An 18,509-nucleotide genomic window follows, 5' to 3' on the forward strand; every position below is an offset into this window, starting at 1 on the left:
TAACTCATTAACAGGTTAAAATTACAAGCTCTCCTGTTGGGTCATGGCACATCAACACAGTGGGGTAGATTTTAAAAAAGTACGTCTGTGCGTACTTTTGTTCGCGCACCAGACGCAAACGAGTACGCCGGATTTTAATAGAAACGCGCGTAGCCACGCGTATCCTTTAAAATCCGGGGTTGGTGCGCGCAAGGTTGTGCAAAATCGGCAGTCTTCGCGCACCGAGCCGCGCAGCCTGCCTCCGTTCCCTCCGAGGCCGCTCCGAAATCGGAGCGGCCTCAGAGGGAACTTTCCTTCCACGCCCCCCGCACCTTCCCCTCCCTTCCCCTCCCTTTGTTTGAAAAGTTTCCCCTGGCCCGGCCGCACGATTCCCCGGCCTGGGAGCAGTTTTGGAGGCCTGGTCACGCCCCCAAAATGCCCCGGGCCGTAACCACGCCCATGGATGACTCGCCGCTGCGACACGCCCCCCCCCCCCCCCCCCCCAGGAAAGCCCCGGGGCTTGCGCGCGCCACTGAGCCTATTCAACATAGGCTCAGCACGTGCAGGGGGAACTTGGGGCAGGTTTTCGGAGGGTACGCGCGTATCTTATGCTCATACCCCTTTGAAAATCTGCCCCAGTGTTATTCAGTTAATGGCAACTTTTTTTTTTTTTTTGGAGCCATTCAGCCTTTTGTGAGCTCAGGTACCTGACCTCAAAGGCCATTCTTCTGTCCCATAAAATCAATGAGCTCCACATCCTAGTTATTAATGTACTTAATATTAGATTGCTAAATATGAAAGAAAAGGAAACAGTCTGACAACTTCAAACACCTCTCTGCCATCAAAACAAAGGGTTACTTTGTTTTTCCATAGCAACTGTGTGTAAATTTGAAAATTAGAGAATGCCGCATCAGCAAGCCTGACAACCTGTTCTTACTGTAAGAAGAAATTCAATGAGAAACATCTGTCAGATGTGTGAATATTGAGAATATATATTGTAACTTAGCTTCATGTTGATGGAGAGACAACCTTCTCTATTCGGACGCCAAGTCTCAAATCAAATCTTGAAGAGCGGGACAGAGACCGCATCAGACCAGTTATCAGAGTTAAATAGCCTACGTCCAAACTACAGAATGATGTCATGGCGTGCAGCTGTCATGACGTCCAGACAACAATGTTATTTCATTCAAAGTTTTATAGAAAAACATGCAAATCTAAAGCTATATTCAACCCAGACGGATATACTGTATCTAATTGGTGAATCCAGCGTTGTTCTGCCTGCAACAATGCAGTATTGAAATCGCCTCCTCGCCAGAACGGATGAAGTTGTTCAAGAATGCATGCTTTTAAAGAATACTGGACATTACGATAATCAAGCCACCAGAAAGGTTTATCACGACTCTGTATCGCAAACCGGTGTCCAGCAACACCTTTCTTCATTTTTACAGTGCTCATCCGAGTTCTTTAAAAGAGAATCTTCCTGTTAGTCAATTTTTCAGAATAAGACGCTTGTGCATGACCCTGATAGACTATCAAAAACAAGCAAAACTCTTGATTTCAAGCGTGAGGCTATCCACAACGTTGCATCAAGCACGCTTATACCAGAGCTAAATTCTCTCACAGAGATTGGTTATTCTTACCATGTTCAGTTGACACTAACGACATTATCACTTGCGTATTACCTTTTTCTTCAATGAGTCAGAAAACGAAAAACATCATCTGTAATAACTGGCATATTCTACATTTGCATCAAGAATTTCATGATATTCCTAGGTTTACATACACCTGCGGGACCAATTTACAAGACCAGTTGGTCCATTCAGATTCATCTATATGATATCAAACCACTTCCACAGGTTCACATAAAGCATGCGGTTCTTGTTCAGTTTGCTATTGATCTTGGAAGTCTTTGAAGGCTTTTAAGAATAAGAATGTCTTTAGGGCATTCATGCTGCAGAATTGTAGAAGTAGTGAGTTCCACAATGTGGGGCCTGCAATTGAAAAGGCCCTTTCCCTTGTTGAATCAAGGCAAGTATGGCATGGAACAGGTATATCTAGGAGGCTTTGACCAGTAGTGTGCAATGGAGGGGTGTTGAATTTATCCATGGTGATGTAACATTATGTAACAGGTTGTGGATTATGGAAGCAAGCTTATACTGTGTCACCAATAATCTATATAAATAAAAATGTTAAATAGTTTGGACAAAATCGCTAATCTCAGAAACCACTGAACCGATTGCTTTCAAATTTGGACACAACCTTCATTTCGCATACAGGAAGGTTCTTCTGTACTTACATTACAGATATGTCACACCTGTGACAGGTAAAATAGGTTTAAAGATTTTTTTGAGAAAACAGCGACATCTGGACGTAAGCGCCATCTTTTACACCTTACACTAACACACGCTACACTAATCATTTCGCCAGTCCAGGTCCACGTTTCACTTCCATTTTAACACATTCGCGCACTTTTTTCCCCGGAAGATAACTATTTCCTTTACAGATAAAATACACCCACCACCCTCCTCACACCCCCCACACACATGCCAAATTGATTTACTTCCTACAGCCTCCCAACACACACAAAACTACCCTCCTCACACCCCCCAACACACATGCCAAATTTATTTACTTCCCAGGTCCTCACAACACACACAAAACCTGACAGAAGTCCGGGAGGCTCCAGCGGGGGGCCAGGACTGGTCCGGGACACATCTCCTGCACTACGGCCATCGGCTGCCAGCAATCAACATGGCACCAACAGCCCTTTCCCTTATATGCCATTTGGGGACACCAATGGCGGCAGTAGCCCATGTGACATAGTAAGGGCAAGGGCCCCTCGGCGCCATTTTCAGGACTGGCAGCCGGCGGACCTTTGTCCTTACTATATCAGAGGACCTACCGCTGCCATTGCTCCACCCCACTGACATAGTAAGGGCAAAGGGCCGTCGGAACCCGTTTCAGTGCTCGCAGCCGACGGACCAACGCCAATACATCGCTCCCGGACCGCTCCTGAATGCCCGCTCCACCGACTGACATTTTTATCAGGTCTCGGGGGGGTCTGGAGGGTGGGGGGTGGTAATGAATTTATTGCGAACATCTTGGGGAGGGGTTACGAGGGGGGGGGGACAGGTTTCATTCATTCAGCAACGCAGGGGGGGGCTACTGTTTTTCGCAGGGCTGGGGGAGGGGGGGCAGGAGAGTGTGGGGTGGTTAGTTTAAGAGAACTTTTCTCATAGGGTTGTTTTTTGGGGGAAGGGGGAGGTTCACACACAAATACATACACTAAACTTGCACGATCTCTGGAACGCACCAAAATAGCCCTCCTCAGACCACAAAACAAATTTGGAAGTGCAAATTTGGTTAGGCACTCCCCTATTTGGCTACATAACACGCACAGACGCCCAGGGACAGACCACATGTAGCACCAACAATTTTAATTTCCCAGGTCTTGGGAGGGGGCAGGAGGGTGGGGGTTATTTGATTTAAAGGGTTGGGATGGGTTTGGGGTTTTTTTTGGGGGGGGGGTGGGGGTTCCCACAGAAATAGAAAGACAAAGGTTTTCTGATCTGAAGGGTAGGCAGTAGGCGGGGGGAGGTGACAGTGAGGGGAGGGAGAATGAGGGGGGAGGTGAGTGTGAGGGGAGAGAGTTGGAGTGGGAACAGGGGAGGGAAGGGGGGGTGAGTGACCAAGGGGGAGGAGGATGAGTGACTGAGGTAAATGAGCAAGGGGAAGGGGGAGGGAGGGAAAAGAACCTGACTCTGCCACTGCAACGCGTGGCCGGGTACCGCTAGTATATATAATATAATGTATGAAGGACTGGAGTAATATGGTCATGGAATTTGGTGCCAGTTATTATACATGCTGCTGAATTCTGATTGATTTGTAGTACTGAGTGTATTCTGTGGAAGTCCCATAAAAAGAGAATTACAGTAATTAAGTGATGAAAATATGAAGAATTGGAGTATTCTGAAATCTGTTGGGTTTAATAGTGGCTTCAGTTGACACAGTAGTTTGTTTTGTGAAAGATATTTGTGTTATGGAGGAAATATGTGGTTACATTGAGAGTAAGGGATCGAATGTTACTCCTAAATTTTGAACTTCTCTTGATATATGTATTATTTGATTGTCAAACTTGAACATATTGGGTATAGCATATTTTACAGTGCACCCTAATATCATGGCTTCCATTTTCTTTAGATTAAGTGCTAGTCTGTTGTGGACCAGCCAGACCTTGATGCTGGCGAGGCAGAGCGCGAGAACATTGTATGTGTCAGACCATGTGAATTTTAAAGGAAAGAAAATATGTATATCTGCATGTAACTTGTAAGGGAGTCTGAAGTTGAAAGAGCAAATGACAGCGTGATGTCAGGTAGGTATTAAATAACGATGAATACCAGGATGATCTTCATGGTGCTCCAGTGGATAATGGAAATTAGTTGGATACTGAATAAATGATTCTTACTTGTTGTGTCCTGTTTGATAGGAGGAAAACCAGTTGTGGACTGTGGCCCCTATTTCAGCCTCTGAAAGAAATGTTAGCAAGATTTCATGGTTGACTGTGTCAAATGCTGACGTGAGATCTAATAAAACGAGTATGTAGGCACAAGACCTTGGAGACCCATTCTGGGTACGAGAGGATACTGCATCCTAGCTACAGGATCATTTCCTACTACACTAAAGTAAATCTGTCTTACCAGGTGACCTTCCCCTCCAAGGCCGCACAGGTCCTGCCAGTCTAGAGTTGGGACTTTACTGCTATGTCCCTTTCATCTATAAATCTGTTTGTATGCCTCAGCTCCTCCAGGTCTGCCACCCTAGCCTCCAGAAAGCAGACTTGGTCTCTGAGAGCCAGGAGCTATTTGCACCAGGTACACACACAGAACCTCGCACCAACAGGTAGATAATTATACATGTGGCATTCGATGCAAAAGCCTGAATAGCCCCTATCTTGCTTCTGGACTGCTGACTGCATACATTAGCTTTTGATCTACTATTTAAGTTAGGTTTTTTAAATTGATTAAATTTAATTTGACTGCTCTGCCATTCACCCATAATGGACCAACTGTTTCATTGATACTTTGGTCAGATCACTCAAGTTATGCACTTGTTAAAGGCCACTAATTCGCTGCCAGTCTGAAAATTTTCCAGTCCCCTAACGCAGTGATCTGTATTAAGATTTGAGCCTGGGGTGGGTGGGAGTTGAAGCACAAAGGAGGAAAAAGTTCAGTCAGCTTCCATTAACAATCAGCATTACCTTTCAAACTTAACACAGTTCCCACAAGCAACTTGTTTAAAAATAGCTCCCACAGCTGTAAATCAGGAAAATTTGGAATTTTAATTTAACTGCAATGTTGGAATCTAATGTGTTACAAGACTGTGATTTGTTCTTCGTCTGTTTTTTCGTTGTGCCCAGATTTTGTTTATAGGGTTCAAAGTCAGGGTTTTTCCTGATTTTTGTAAGGCTACCCAAGAAAGAGAGGAAATTTTTGTCTCTTCGTAGTGAGATTTTGACTATCAGTGCCTGCTTTTTGCTAAGATTTCCTTGTAAATGTTTAACTTCCTTTCTGAAAAATTTGTATTCTTTTAACCGTTGCAATTACGTTTTTCATTGATGCCAGAGCTTCCACTACAGGCAAATCTCATTCTGCTATCTCTTAAAATGCCTGGGTGGGATGGTAAATGAAAGTACTCTGCTTAATTCATGAAGGTTTTGTTGCCCTTCAGAGAGAAATTTCCTTTTAATATTTTTTTTTATGCACTCCTTTGTTTCCTGGGTCCCTCTCCTTTAGCTTATATTTTTGTTTTGGTTTTGGGCAATTTGCCATGTCTCTCTTTAATGTTTCCTTTTTAATTTTTCTCTGTCCTGTATTTCTTGGCAAGTGTATATTTGTATATTAAATTAAATGCAATAAAAAGTTTAAAACAAAATATCTACTACAAGCAATTATCCTGCAGATTAATCAAACTGTCTTCAAAAAGAAGCTGTCTAGTATTTACAGAAAACTTCCCGCACTTTGCAATTCAACTCCTGTCCTTACCATCTCAGCTCTTCCTTATCATAAAGGAGAGCAGCATGCTCTGCCATCCAAATCTCTATTACCTGCTTTTACAGCATGGATGTTAAATTCTTAGTTGTCTCTTTGTTACTTCTCCCAAAGGGAGTGGAAGAAGTTCTGATTTTGGCCAGGAAACCTTCAACCAGAAGAACATACATCTTCAGGTGGAAGAGGTTATTGGCCTAGTGTCAGTCCAACAGTCTGGACCCTTTTTCCTAATCTGTTCTAATATTTATTCTTCCTTTCATCTTCAAGTCTTATCAGTGAAAGTTCACCTCAGTGCTATTGTAGCATATTGCCAACAGGTGGAAGGAGCCTAAATCTCTATCCACCCTTTGGTCTCCAAGTTTATAAAATAGCTTTAAGCCTCCAATTAGTAAACCTCCAGGGCCTTAGGACCTTCATGAGTTAAGCTAGTATTACATTAAGCTTCTCTTTGTAAGTCTGGAGTCAAGTTTGAAGTTTCTAAATTGGAAGGTTGTGTTCCTCATAGCTGTCACTTCTGCTGGAAGAGTCTGTGAGTTACAAGCACTGGTGACCTGTTCACCATACCATTAGTTTTTCTACAACAGGGTGGTCCTGGGTACCACTCCTAAATTTTTTTTCTAAATGTGTTATCAGCTTTTCACATTAACCAGTCTGTTGTGTATCCTACCTACTTTCCGAGACCAAATGCACATAAATTCATCTGTTGGCTCAAGGATGATTTGATCCCACCCAAGGGCTGCCATGGCAATGAGGAATTCTTCATATGCAATTGGCAGAGGTCTTTGGTTGATGTGGAGATTGAAATCTCCCAATCCTATAATATTGGCTAAATTAAAAGAAATTCCCATGAAAAGGTTTAATCAATGTGGAATGACTAATTCATCCTGCTGTCTACTGAGAGCCCTGTTTATAGATAAGCAAACTTGCTTTATTGAGCATGCACGCGAGTTACCATGTACACATGCTTCCTCATGAGCCCCTCAGTCTTTTTTCATCCGAGCTACTACACGGATGTCCCAGTTGCTCAATTTTTTTCTATTTTTTGTGACCTAATGCCCTTATCTGACTTATTGCCTTAAAGAATTTTTCTGCTGCTACCTCAGCTCTGTAAAAAAAAAAAAAATAAATAAAATAAAAAGCTGTCCAGGAACATGGAGAAGCCCAAGACCAAAGAAGTCTGTGGTAAGTAGGTTTAAGTCATGCATCTGTGGGTGCCAGATGTCCATCACAGATACCCGCTCCTTTTGTTGTTGCTGCTTGGGCCCAGACCACAACTCCTCCAATTGCTATAGATGTGGTCAGATGTCCCCTGGGATGCAGTAGTACTACGTCTGGAAGGTGGAGGCCAGGAGGAAGGCAGGAACTGCTCCTCACTGAGGAGTGAGGCATCTGTTATCCGGCACAAGATGGTCAGGCAGGAAGCTTCCCCCTCTTGATCTCCCATATTGGGAGGTTCTCTGTGTCAGCTTGTTGGACAAAAGATAAATGGGATTTCTAATATTTTGTCAAAGTAAAATATTTTTAAAGATTAAACAATTTACATTGAGAATAGCATGCACATTAGGGTTTAATCGATGAATAAATGAGATTTAAGTGCTTTCTACTGATCCCGCTTGGGGCCCATTGCGTGGCGAGAGATGGTGGATGGATACAATATTAGCACATGAGAGCAATTTCTACTGCCATGTACTATAAAGATAAAAGAAAATAAGAGAAAAAAGAGAAGATACTTATAAATATTTACCTCCTGCAGCTGTTATGTGAGGAGGTTTTTGCTGTAGTTGTATATGCAGGTTTTTTAAAGCACCATTACTATAGCAGTAGTAGTCTTCACCATCTTTCAGACTGGGTGGCATTGCTATGGGTGGCTACTGGGGAAGGTGGGAAAGATCTGTGCTCTGATGCCATGTTTGAGTGGATTCTGTAGAGCTTGTTTTAGTATGCATATGTGCCTGTGGTGATGGCGGAGATATCGTCTGCTTTTTAACAAGTATTTGCCTTTCTTATATGTTGCAGAAAGTCAGCGTGCATATCGTTTTGTTCAGGGCAAGGACTGGGGATTTAAGAAGTTCATCCGAAGAGATTTCTTATTAGATGAAGCCAATGGGCTCCTTCCTGATGACAAGTTGACTCTCTTCTGTGAGGTGAGGTTCTTCTATACCAGTGGTCCCCAACCTTTTTTGCACCAGGGACCGGCTTCAAGCAAGAACATTTTTCCATGACGGGGTGGGGCGGGGCTTTGGTCATATGGGGCGGGGTTATAGAGGGGGTGGATTTTAGTGCACACTTATCATTTAATTATGACATTTATAATGTGAATGTGACTCAACTCACCATAGGTTCAGAATGAGTGGGAGCACTGGGCTTGTTTCCCTTGTTTTCCAAACTTCACACCTCTCTCCTCCACCTGACACCTTCCCTGGCTGTGAACACCAAACCAAGCTCCCAGTCATTCTCACACTGACCCCCAGGCAGGCTCCCATTCATTTTCACACCACTCCCTCCCCATCCCCCAGGCATGCACACATTCATTCTCACACACACACACAGACCCCCCAGGCAGGCACCAATTTATTCTCACACACACACACACAGGCAGGCACCTATTCTCAAACATGCAAACCCCAGGAAGACACTCATTCATTCTCATACACAGACACACCCTCAGTTAGGCACCCATGCATTCACACACATACACCCCCAGGCAGACTCCCATTCATACACATGCACACACTAAAGGCAGAGACCCCCTCTCTTTCTTTTGCCAGCAACCTCAGAGCCTCTCTCATTCCTCTGCTGCCACTGTCACTGCTGCCACATGGTTATTGGGGAGGCGCCGATTGCTGCTACTGGCACTGAAGCCCATTCTGCTGCCTCCTCTGTGCAGGCCCCGTGGGCTTCCACTTTCTCCATACTGATCTCGTTCATTGTGAGATCCACATAGAGAAAGTGCTATTCTTGCACATTCCCAAAGATTACATGTGCCAATCACTACAAAGTAATTTTTTTTTTTTTTTTACCTTTGCTGTCTCATCTTAGTTTTCTAATTGGTTGGTCACAGGCTTTTTTTTCCCACCTTCCCTTTCTTATTTTTTTGCCAATTCCTTTTATATTGTCTTTTTTTCTATTTCTTTTCTCTCCATCTTCTTCCCTCAAACACAGTCAGGTTCTCATTTTCACATGCTTTCTCTCTCTCAAACACACACAGGCTTTCACTGGCACATGCTCTCTCTCATACAATCATTCATACACACAGTCTCCCACTGGCACATGCTGTCTGAATCTCACACACACAGGCTCTCTCTCACTCCCACATGCTGTCTTGCTCAAGCACAGGCTCACTGTCACATGTTGTCTCACACACACAGAGGCTCTCACATGCTGTCTCTGCAAACATTCAGGTCCTCACTCCCACACACAGTCTCTCAACTCTTCTCATACCCGCACACATACACATACTCTACAGACCCTCAGCCTCTCTCTCACCGCTGGGCCTCCTCTTCGCGGGTCGCAGCAGGATGGGCTCTGCAGCGGCCCTGATCTCGGGCCGCAGTGGCCCTGCTACCGGGCCTCTTCCTCGTCTCGGGCCGCTGCGACTTGGGATTCGCGGCGGCCCGTAAGCACTGCTCCTCTTCTGCACGCCCTGATGCTCCTCCTTCCTGCCCTCGCGGCTCCAGCAACGTTTACTTCCGGGGCCACACAGGCAGAAAGGAGGAGGAGCATCAGCGCATTTAAGCGCAATCTTTTTCTTCGGGCCATGGTGACGTGAGCTCCACCACGGCCCTGCCGATCTGCCTGCTATATGCGTGTCGCTGCTCAGCCGTCAGCGGGATGAGGTCCACTGGCGGCCGCATGAGCCTCCCTGCGCCCGGGGGCATTGGCTTCCCTCTGGATACCACTGCTCGCAGCACCCCTTAATACTCAGCGCCCTGTGCTTCCACTGGCCCTGGTGCTGGTCTGCGGCAGCGCCGCGGACCAGCAAAAAAACCCCAACGGCCCGGTCCTGGTGCGCGGACCGATGGTTGGGGACCCCTGTTCTATATCACAAAGGGTGATGGGCAGCATAGGGTTGGAATTGATAGAAAGGTTGCCATGTCTTATTTCTTTCTGTCACTTGAGGATAGGGACTATTTAATTTAATTTGGTAAAATTGAAAGAAAATGAGGCCATCACCCACAGTCTATAAACAAATGCAGGAACTGGGGAGGGTGAGTGGAGGGCTGGGTGGGAAGGCCCTCAGTCTGTGTAGACCAGGGCAGCTAAGCAGAAAACAGAGTAATAGAACTGTCTTGAAAACTGCTCATATTTAATATAGCTAAAAATGAACAAGAGGGTCCATAGCATGCATTTTTTAGTTGGGTTATGGGAAGCATTCTCAAGGTTTTGGATAGGATTAGAAATAACATGCATACATTTGTACAACAGTTAGTTATTTCCCAGCCAGATTTAGCCCGCACAAAAAGAAGGTCCAAAGTCAGGCCAGTTGAACCCATAGGCAGTTTTCAAAGGGAAAGTATGTACAGCTTTTAGCTGAAGGGGGGAGTAGCAGGCCTCTGGGTACATTTTGGTCTCTTGAGTTCATTTGAGAATGATAGGGATAAGATATATCAGCCACACAAGTGAGTGACATAATCCAGTGCTATTGCAGATTATGCTGAGAGTTCAGTCAGACCTAGAAGTCTTTCTGAGCATACACGGGTGTTCTTAGAAGTTGCTATCTCACAAGTGAAAGGATACTTTTGCTCTCTTTCAACATGGAGCTGTTTATCTTTTTACAGATCATATATTTCCTTGTTTTTCTTCTAATTTCCTCAGTTTATTTCACTTTTTTTTTGCCTTCTGAGTCTTTATAAAAATGTCTCTCATTAGAAATAGTCTTCCAATTTCTTTTTACCATGTTGGGCAAGTAACCGTTCAAAAAATGTTTGAAATACGTTCCAGATCAAGCCTAGATTTGCATGCTGACTGCTTATGCTGCTTCAGATCCTCACCGTACAGTCTCTGTCCTCTCTCTCTCCCAGTCTATGCGCCGCGGGGGGGGGGGGGGGGGGCCGTTTTAGCCCTACCGGTCCCTCCCCTTGATGATGTCACGGCGTGACTGAGCAGGAAGCAAGGCAGAAACCTCCGTTGTAGAAACTTCTCTGAAGCAGGTAAAATATTGCAGGAATTTCAACATTCACAGGGCTAGGATTTCTCCTCACCCTACAGTCTCTGATCGATCTCTCTCTCTCTCTTCCCCCCCCCCCCCCCCCAGACCTCCTTACACAGGATTAGGGCAGGCTGCACCACCCCAACCTCCAGGCCCTGTCCCTCACAGCCTGGATGTTGAAAGATTGAACTTGCAGCCTCTGGACCTCCCAGAGGAGGAATCTCGGGTCCTAATGGCTTCCAGAAAGCCTTCCATGAGGAAGTCTTATGCATTGAAATGGAGGAGGTTTACTGTCTGGTGTGAACAGAAGGGCCTCTATCCCCTTCTCCTGCCCGATCCGAGACCACCTGACTTATCTGCTGCAGCTCTCGGAGGCTGGCCTTATGACCAACTCAGTTTGAATGCATCTGAGCACCATAGGTGCTTAACACCATGGGATGGATGGTTCACCCATCTCGGTGCAGCCGATAGTAGGGCGGGTCATACGTGGGTTGCTTCAGCTGCGGCCTCCCATACAGGCCCCAGTGCTGTCCTGGGACCTTAACGTGGTATTGGCTTGAATGATAAAACCACTTATTTGAGCTCCTGCTCTCCTCTACTCTCAAGTATTTGACCTTGAAGGTCATATTCTTGGTAACAGTCATGTTGGCGTGCAGAGAACAGGTGTTCTCCTAGGACAGCAGGATTTTAGTTCTTGGGACACCCACCCACCACCCTGGGGAGTTGGGTTCTCCTAGTTTGTTTTTATTTTTTTGTAATCTACTTACGAGACTGAAGAGAGACCCGTGTGGATAGTGGCATGCTGGGCATACTCAGTATGCCAGTCAAAGTTTCTAGATCTGATAATGTTGCCCATAAATGAGAACTAACATCCTGCTGTCCTAGGAGAACACCTGTTACAGGTAAGCAACTTCGCTTTACATGATAATATAGTATTGACGGCAGAAAAAAACCAAATAGTCCATCCAATCTGCCCACCAAGTTTCTTATGCAAATAACTGTCGCTCCATGCTGGTCACCCCCAAGCCTTATGTTAAGCTTAGTAATATTAACTACAAATGCTTAGGGAAACACAGGTATCAAATCACAATGAATACAAAGGAAAACCTCACTGATATATATATTTTTATAACTTCTACTGTATAAAAAGGATTTATAATGTCTCAAAGATATTTTTTGAGAGAGGAAAAGACCTCAGTACTGGTTGGAAACATATAACATTAAATCCAAAACCAGTTGATGCAATCATTGGTCTAAAAAAATCCTCTTTATTTAATGAATTTTTCTAAGTGTAAAAAGTCAATATGATATGATATGATTTGTTCATGAATGTCGGTATAGAAAAGAGTTAAATGAAATTTATTTAAACTTCAACTAGTAATTAGTTTTCATAAAGCATAAGCATGCCCAATGGGAATAATTTTTCTCAAAGCTCTATTGTTCAGCATTCACTTATCTTAAACGTCCCGATGTTTAATTAAATGGGCTCTATGTGTCGCTGGAATTTGCCTGAAAATTTCCGTCATGGCCAACGTTTCGCAGATATCACTGCATCAAGGCATTCACAAGAATCTATTTAAAACAACATTTCAAATTATTATCTAAATATTAAACACTTCTTGCCGCTTGATATTATTTTTAAAAACTCACTCTTTCATTCGGTCCGTAGTTCGTTCTTGTATGCTCAATTCAGCTAGGCACAATTAAACATAGACGCAACCTTTCTTTTAAACACTCCCAAGTAATTCTAAAATAGCCAATGACATCCCATAATTCTATGTAATGGCATTTGACGTCAATGTATCATAATATCTTTAGCGTACAAACGCCAATCATACATTATCAATTAGTTCTGATTAACGACTTTATCAGCAACTTATACATATCCAACAATGTTATCCCAACTTCTTCATTTAATGTTAACATTCCAATCAAATTCTTGCCACTTCTTTTCTTATTAAATTATGGAGGTCTCCCTTGTTAGTTATTCAAATCCCACTTGTGTCAGAACTTAATTCATATCAAATTAATGTGTTCCACTCTGCCTTGCTATTTAATCCTTGTGGTTCTTCAGCCTTTAGTTTGCATATCCATTTCTGTTCTCTATAACATAATGCTCACTCCCTATCGCCCCCTCTTGCATTCCTTAAAAATTGATCTAAAGTGAACCATCTCAAATCCTCAATCTTATGTTTCATTATACAATGTTGAATGATAGGAATCTTTTCTCTAACATTGCGTAAACAACTCTTATGTTCACTCAATCGCAAACGTAATGATCTTTTTGTTTTTCCCTCTTAGATTTTCTCCCATGGGCATTTAATTACATAAATGACAAAAGTAGACATGCATGTAGTAAAATGTTGTAATTTGTAAGCCTGTTTAGTGGTGGGACACATTCTTTAATTTGCAGAGTCTTGACTACCAAGCACATTGCTTCACTCCTGCCCAACTGGAAGATCTTCTAATTAGGGAGCGCAGGGGGCGGGGGAAGATTTCAGTTCTCAAGGTCACTAATTATCAGGTCTATCCAGTAACGAGCGGTAGGAAGAGCTGCGTTAGTGCCTGGCGCACCCGCGGTTGCCGCACGCACAGTGCAGCTCACCTACCGCTCGATCCTGTATGTAAATAGCTTGCAAATGCAAGCTGCGTCTAAGAAGCGTCCGTGAAGCGTTAGGCGCGCGCAACCCATTTTACTGTATACCAGGAAGTCGGGATTGCCAGTCCCCTCTCCCCTCCTCCCGAAGCAGGGCGCGAAAAGCAGCCTTGCTCCGGGAGGAGGGAAGAAGGGACTGGTAGTACGAAGCAGCGAAGCGACTTACTTTTTGCAGCTCCCTCCGGACATCGGACGACCTCTCCTGCCTCCAGCTGCTCGCGAAGATGGACGCCTGCACGGCCGCTGAAGACGTGACGTCACGGCGTTTGGCGTCACGGCATGTGATGTCACATCTTCAGCGGCCGTGCAGGCGTCCATCTTCGCGAGCAGCTGGAGGCAGGAGAGGTCGCTTTACACTGCCAGTCCCTTCTTCCCTCCTCCCGAAGCAGGGCGCGAAAAGCAGCCTTGCTCCGGGAGGAGGGAAGAAGGGACTATCAGTGTAAAGCGGCGAAGCGACTTACTTTTTGCACCCCCCTCCGGACATCGGACGACCTCTCCTGCCTCCAGCTGCTCGCGAAGATGGACGCCTGCACGGCCGCTGAAGACGTGACGTCACGACGTTTGGTGTCACTGCATGTGATGTCACGTCTTCAGCGGCCGTGCAGGCGTCCATCTTCGCGAGCAGCTGGAGGCAGGAGAGGTCGTCCGATGTCCGGAGGGGGCTGCAAAGTAAGTCGCTTCGCTGCTTTACACTGCCAGTCCCTTCTTCCCTCCTCCTGGAGCAAAGCTGCTTTTCGCTTCGGGAGGAGGGGAGAGGGGACTGGCACGGGGGAAGCCACGATGTCCGGAGGGGGGCTGCAAAAGTAAGTCGCCAAGCGTAGGATTGCCCGTCCTCTCCCCTCTCTCTCTTGCAACTTTTTTTTCCCCTTTTTTTTTGCTTCGGGAGGAGGGGAGAGGACTGGGGCTGCCCCGGAGACCAGCATTCATGGACGCGGCCAGGGCAGGTGAGCAGGGGCTGGGGGAAAGCTTGACGCCTACCCTTACCCCTGCCTCTAACGCAGGGGTAAGGGTAGGCGGTAAGTTAGCAGGTTAAACGCGCGGCAAAACGGCAGGGTAAAATAGCGATAGTCGGGGCGCGGGTTACTGGATGCTAGGGAATAGCTAATTCGCTCGTTTACATGCAATATACATGCCGCGTGCGGAAGGGGTTGCCCGGGGATTTTAGGACGCGGTAAGGGTAGGTTAAAGGGAGTTGTGGATCGCAGGAAGGGCTAACGCGGCCGGAAAGTGAGCAGAACGCGGGTTAGGAGCGGGGTAAACGCGGCCGCACTTTACTGGATAGACCTGTATGATAGACAATTGGTTATTCAAAATTATCTGTACAGGCTACTATCTCAGTTTTCAAATTGTCGCCTCATACACCCCTGGCCCCCCTCCTACCCCAAAATAGTCCTCTGAAGCAGCTGCAGATTCTCCAGTGAGAGCTCTTAAGTTTCCTAATAGCCAAAGTGGTACCTGTAGTATCAAACATGGAAAAGAAAAAGGAATTCCACTCCAGATATGTTCTTATTCACAGAAAGACAGGAGGTCTGTGCTCTATTCTAGACCTCTGAAGTCTAAACAAACACGTGAAAAGAGAAAAAATTCAGAATTAACTGAATAGGCACCATTCTCCCACATATCAATGACTGGCTAACTACTATAGATCTCTCTTCACAAGGATCACAGAAAATATCTGCGATTCAAAATAGAAAAACATTACCATTACTGTTTTCTGCTCTTTGGTTTGGCAACTTCCCCAAGAGTGTTTACCAAATGCCTTGCAGGTATTGCTGCATGCATGAGGAAGAACCAGTGGCATAGCCAGGGGTGGGCCTGGGTAGGCCGTGGCCCACCCAATGAGTGCTGCCCGGCAGCCCGAGAAGAAACCATTTCAAGGATTGCAGCAGACAAGCCGGGCAAGAGGAGGAAGAGACCCGTGAGGCCACAGGTGGACCCCATCCCATCGTGGCTGAGAAGAGGAAGAAGCCTGCAAAGTTGCCAGTGGATCCCATCCCACTGGTGGCGGAGAAGAGGGAGGTGGTCCACAACGCTGCTGAGAAGAGGTGTAGCACAGTGAGGCCGGCGATCAAAGGAAAAAAAACCTCACCTTCTCCACATGTGCCGGCCCTGCAGCATTCAAAACATATGCGGCCAGTAAGTGCTCTATGCTGACCTCGTGCATCACAAGATCAGCATAAAGGAGTGCTAGTCGCGCGAGTTTTGAATTCTGCGGGCAAGTACATGAGGAGCAGCAGCAGAACAGGCTCCCCCTTTTGCTACCGATGGGGAGCCTGCCTGCCTGTGTGTGTGTATGCGTGCATGTAAATGGGAGCCTCCCTGGGAGTGGGGCAGTGTGAATGGGAGCCTGCCTAGGGGAGTGTGTGTGAATGTGAATGGTAGCCTGCCTGGGTGTAGATGTGGGTGGGTGTGTGTGAATGGGAACCTGCCTGGGGCATTGGGAGCTGGGCTGGTGGGTGTGAATGGGCGCCTGCCTGGGTATGTGTGTGCAAATTGGGGGGATGTGAATGAGAGCTTACTTGGGAGGGACATGAAAGAGAGTGCATGTGGGAGTGAGAACTTGTGTATGTGGGAGTGGGAGCCTGTATGTGAGAGTGAAAGTCTGTGTGTGTACGTATATATGGAAGTGGGAGCAGGAGCCTGCATGGAGAGAGAGTATGTGGGAGTGGGAGCCTGTGTGAAAGAGAGCAGGTAAGAGTGCGAGCCTATATATATGTGTGTGGGAGTGGGAACATATGTGTATGTGAAGGAGAGCATAGAAAGGTGAAGGAGATACTCTAGTAAGGTTGCAGTCACACCTTAGTGCTATTGCTGCAAATCACTACCCTTCAGAAGGTTTGCCAGTGTCCCGCCTTCCATTAGTAGCAAGATTTGTTAAAGGTCTTTTTCATCTAAGTCCTCCTGCTGAAATGGACTTAAACTTAGTACCGTCAAAATTGATGTATCATTCCTTTGAACTTTTGGCAACTAACAACGCCACATTTCTAGCCTAGAAAATCTTAGTTCTAACAGCAGTCACTTCAGCTCGCAGACTAAGCGAACACTAGGTTCTAATAGTAGATCCTCCATTTACTCAAAATTTTAAAAATAGAGTAGTATTGAAAATTCATTCAAAGTTTCTGTCAAAAGTGCTTTCCCAATTCCATTTAAATCAATCAATAGGTCTTCCTATTTTTTTTTCATGATGTAATGCCAGTAAAACTGAACAAACCTTCCATACCATGGACTGCAGGAGATGCAAGCATTAATCTGTCAAATAAAATAAAAGCTTATCAAGTTTGTGCAGTGTAAACTTGAGTAGCCTTTCTCCAGTCATTCTCGTACAAGACATTTGTAAAACAGACACAGGATCTTTACTTTATACATTCGCCAAACATTACTATTTAGAAGAGCAATCCCATATAGACTGTTTTTGATCAGACATATTGAAAAATGTATTCAACTAATAACTTCATCTCCTGCTTTACACAGTTAATCAGATTGCATATCCTCATGGCATATGATAATCTTTTTTGTGCTTCCCTCAGCTTGAGAATCTCCATTTGTGTGGCTTTGTTTGCCTGCTTGTCTATGGAGAAAGCAAATCTGCTTACCTGTAACAGGTGTTGTGGCATCAGTCTTTCTGAGCTTTGGTGACCTCACCCACTTGTGTGGCTGTTTTGCCCTGCTGTCTATGGAGAAAACATATTACAGGAAAGTAACTTAGCTTTACTGCAAGTATTATAAGTGTTCCCCCTAAGGATTGGGTTGCTGTGTAAAAAAAACATTTAGCTCATGAGCAACAATTTTTTGTTTTATTATCCTGTGAGCACTACTTGGTTTGATGCAAAACGTCCATCAATTTTATGCTCACTGCAACGCAGTCCTTAGAGAGAGCATTGGTAAGAACACAAACACACACACATTTACTTTCATACTCTTTCTCACATATACATGTTCATTCTCACACACTCACATACTCTCTCATTCCTTTCATTCATTCCCCATATTCTCACACACATGCACACTCTCAGTTCTCCTCTTCCTCACATACACTCATCACAGTATCTGCAAACTCTTCACTGCCAAATACTTTGAGAAGTAACACAAACTCCTACCAAAAAAATGACACCTAGAACCTTGCCATACCATATCAGCACTATTTCAGGACAGCAGTGGCCTTACCTATGACATGGCAACAATGCAAATATTATACCATGCCCTAGAACACGAATATACCACCTACTTGGGTAAAAAACTACATGCCAGCAGAAATGCTACATCTCAGATATATATACAGAACAGACAGACTCTTACCTAATACAGAATAAGGGATTACAAATTAGAAACAGAAACATGGAGACAAAATTAAAATATCCTGAAAACCAGACTCTGAACAATAGAATACTGAAGAAAGAACAAATAATTATGTAATGCACATTCCCAAAGATAACATACACCAATCACTAAAAATCTTTTTTTTTTTTTTTTTTTTTTTTTACTGTTTCATCTCTCTACACCTGTCTTCTTCCCTTGCTCCCTCAAACACACACTCAAGCTCTAATTCTCACACGTTGTCTCTCTCTCACTCTCTCACACACACACACACACACGTTTTCACTCTCATATGCTCTCTCACATCCAGGCTCCCACTCTCATATGCTGTTTCACACATAGTCTCTTTCTCACACACCACAGG

The 18,509-nt window shown here is 45.0% G+C and overlaps 1 protein-coding gene across 10 annotated transcripts in view; it reads left to right on the forward strand.

Annotated features, from left to right (window-relative positions):
- SPOP (speckle type BTB/POZ protein) overlaps positions 1 to 18,509 on the forward strand; it is a 190,884-nt gene that overhangs the window by 147,997 nt on the left and 24,378 nt on the right. For all 10 annotated transcript variants that reach the window (XM_029573351.1, XM_029573353.1, XM_029573349.1 and 7 more), the window contains one exon: positions 8,043 to 8,170. In XM_029573351.1, the coding sequence (XP_029429211.1) occupies positions 8,043 to 8,170 (128 nt within the window). The remainder of the gene's footprint in view (positions 1 to 8,042; positions 8,171 to 18,509) is intronic.

This window comes from Rhinatrema bivittatum, chromosome 12, assembly GCF_901001135.1.
Source record: "Rhinatrema bivittatum chromosome 12, aRhiBiv1.1, whole genome shotgun sequence".
In the NCBI taxonomy this organism is placed as follows: domain Eukaryota; kingdom Metazoa; phylum Chordata; class Amphibia; order Gymnophiona; family Rhinatrematidae; genus Rhinatrema; species Rhinatrema bivittatum.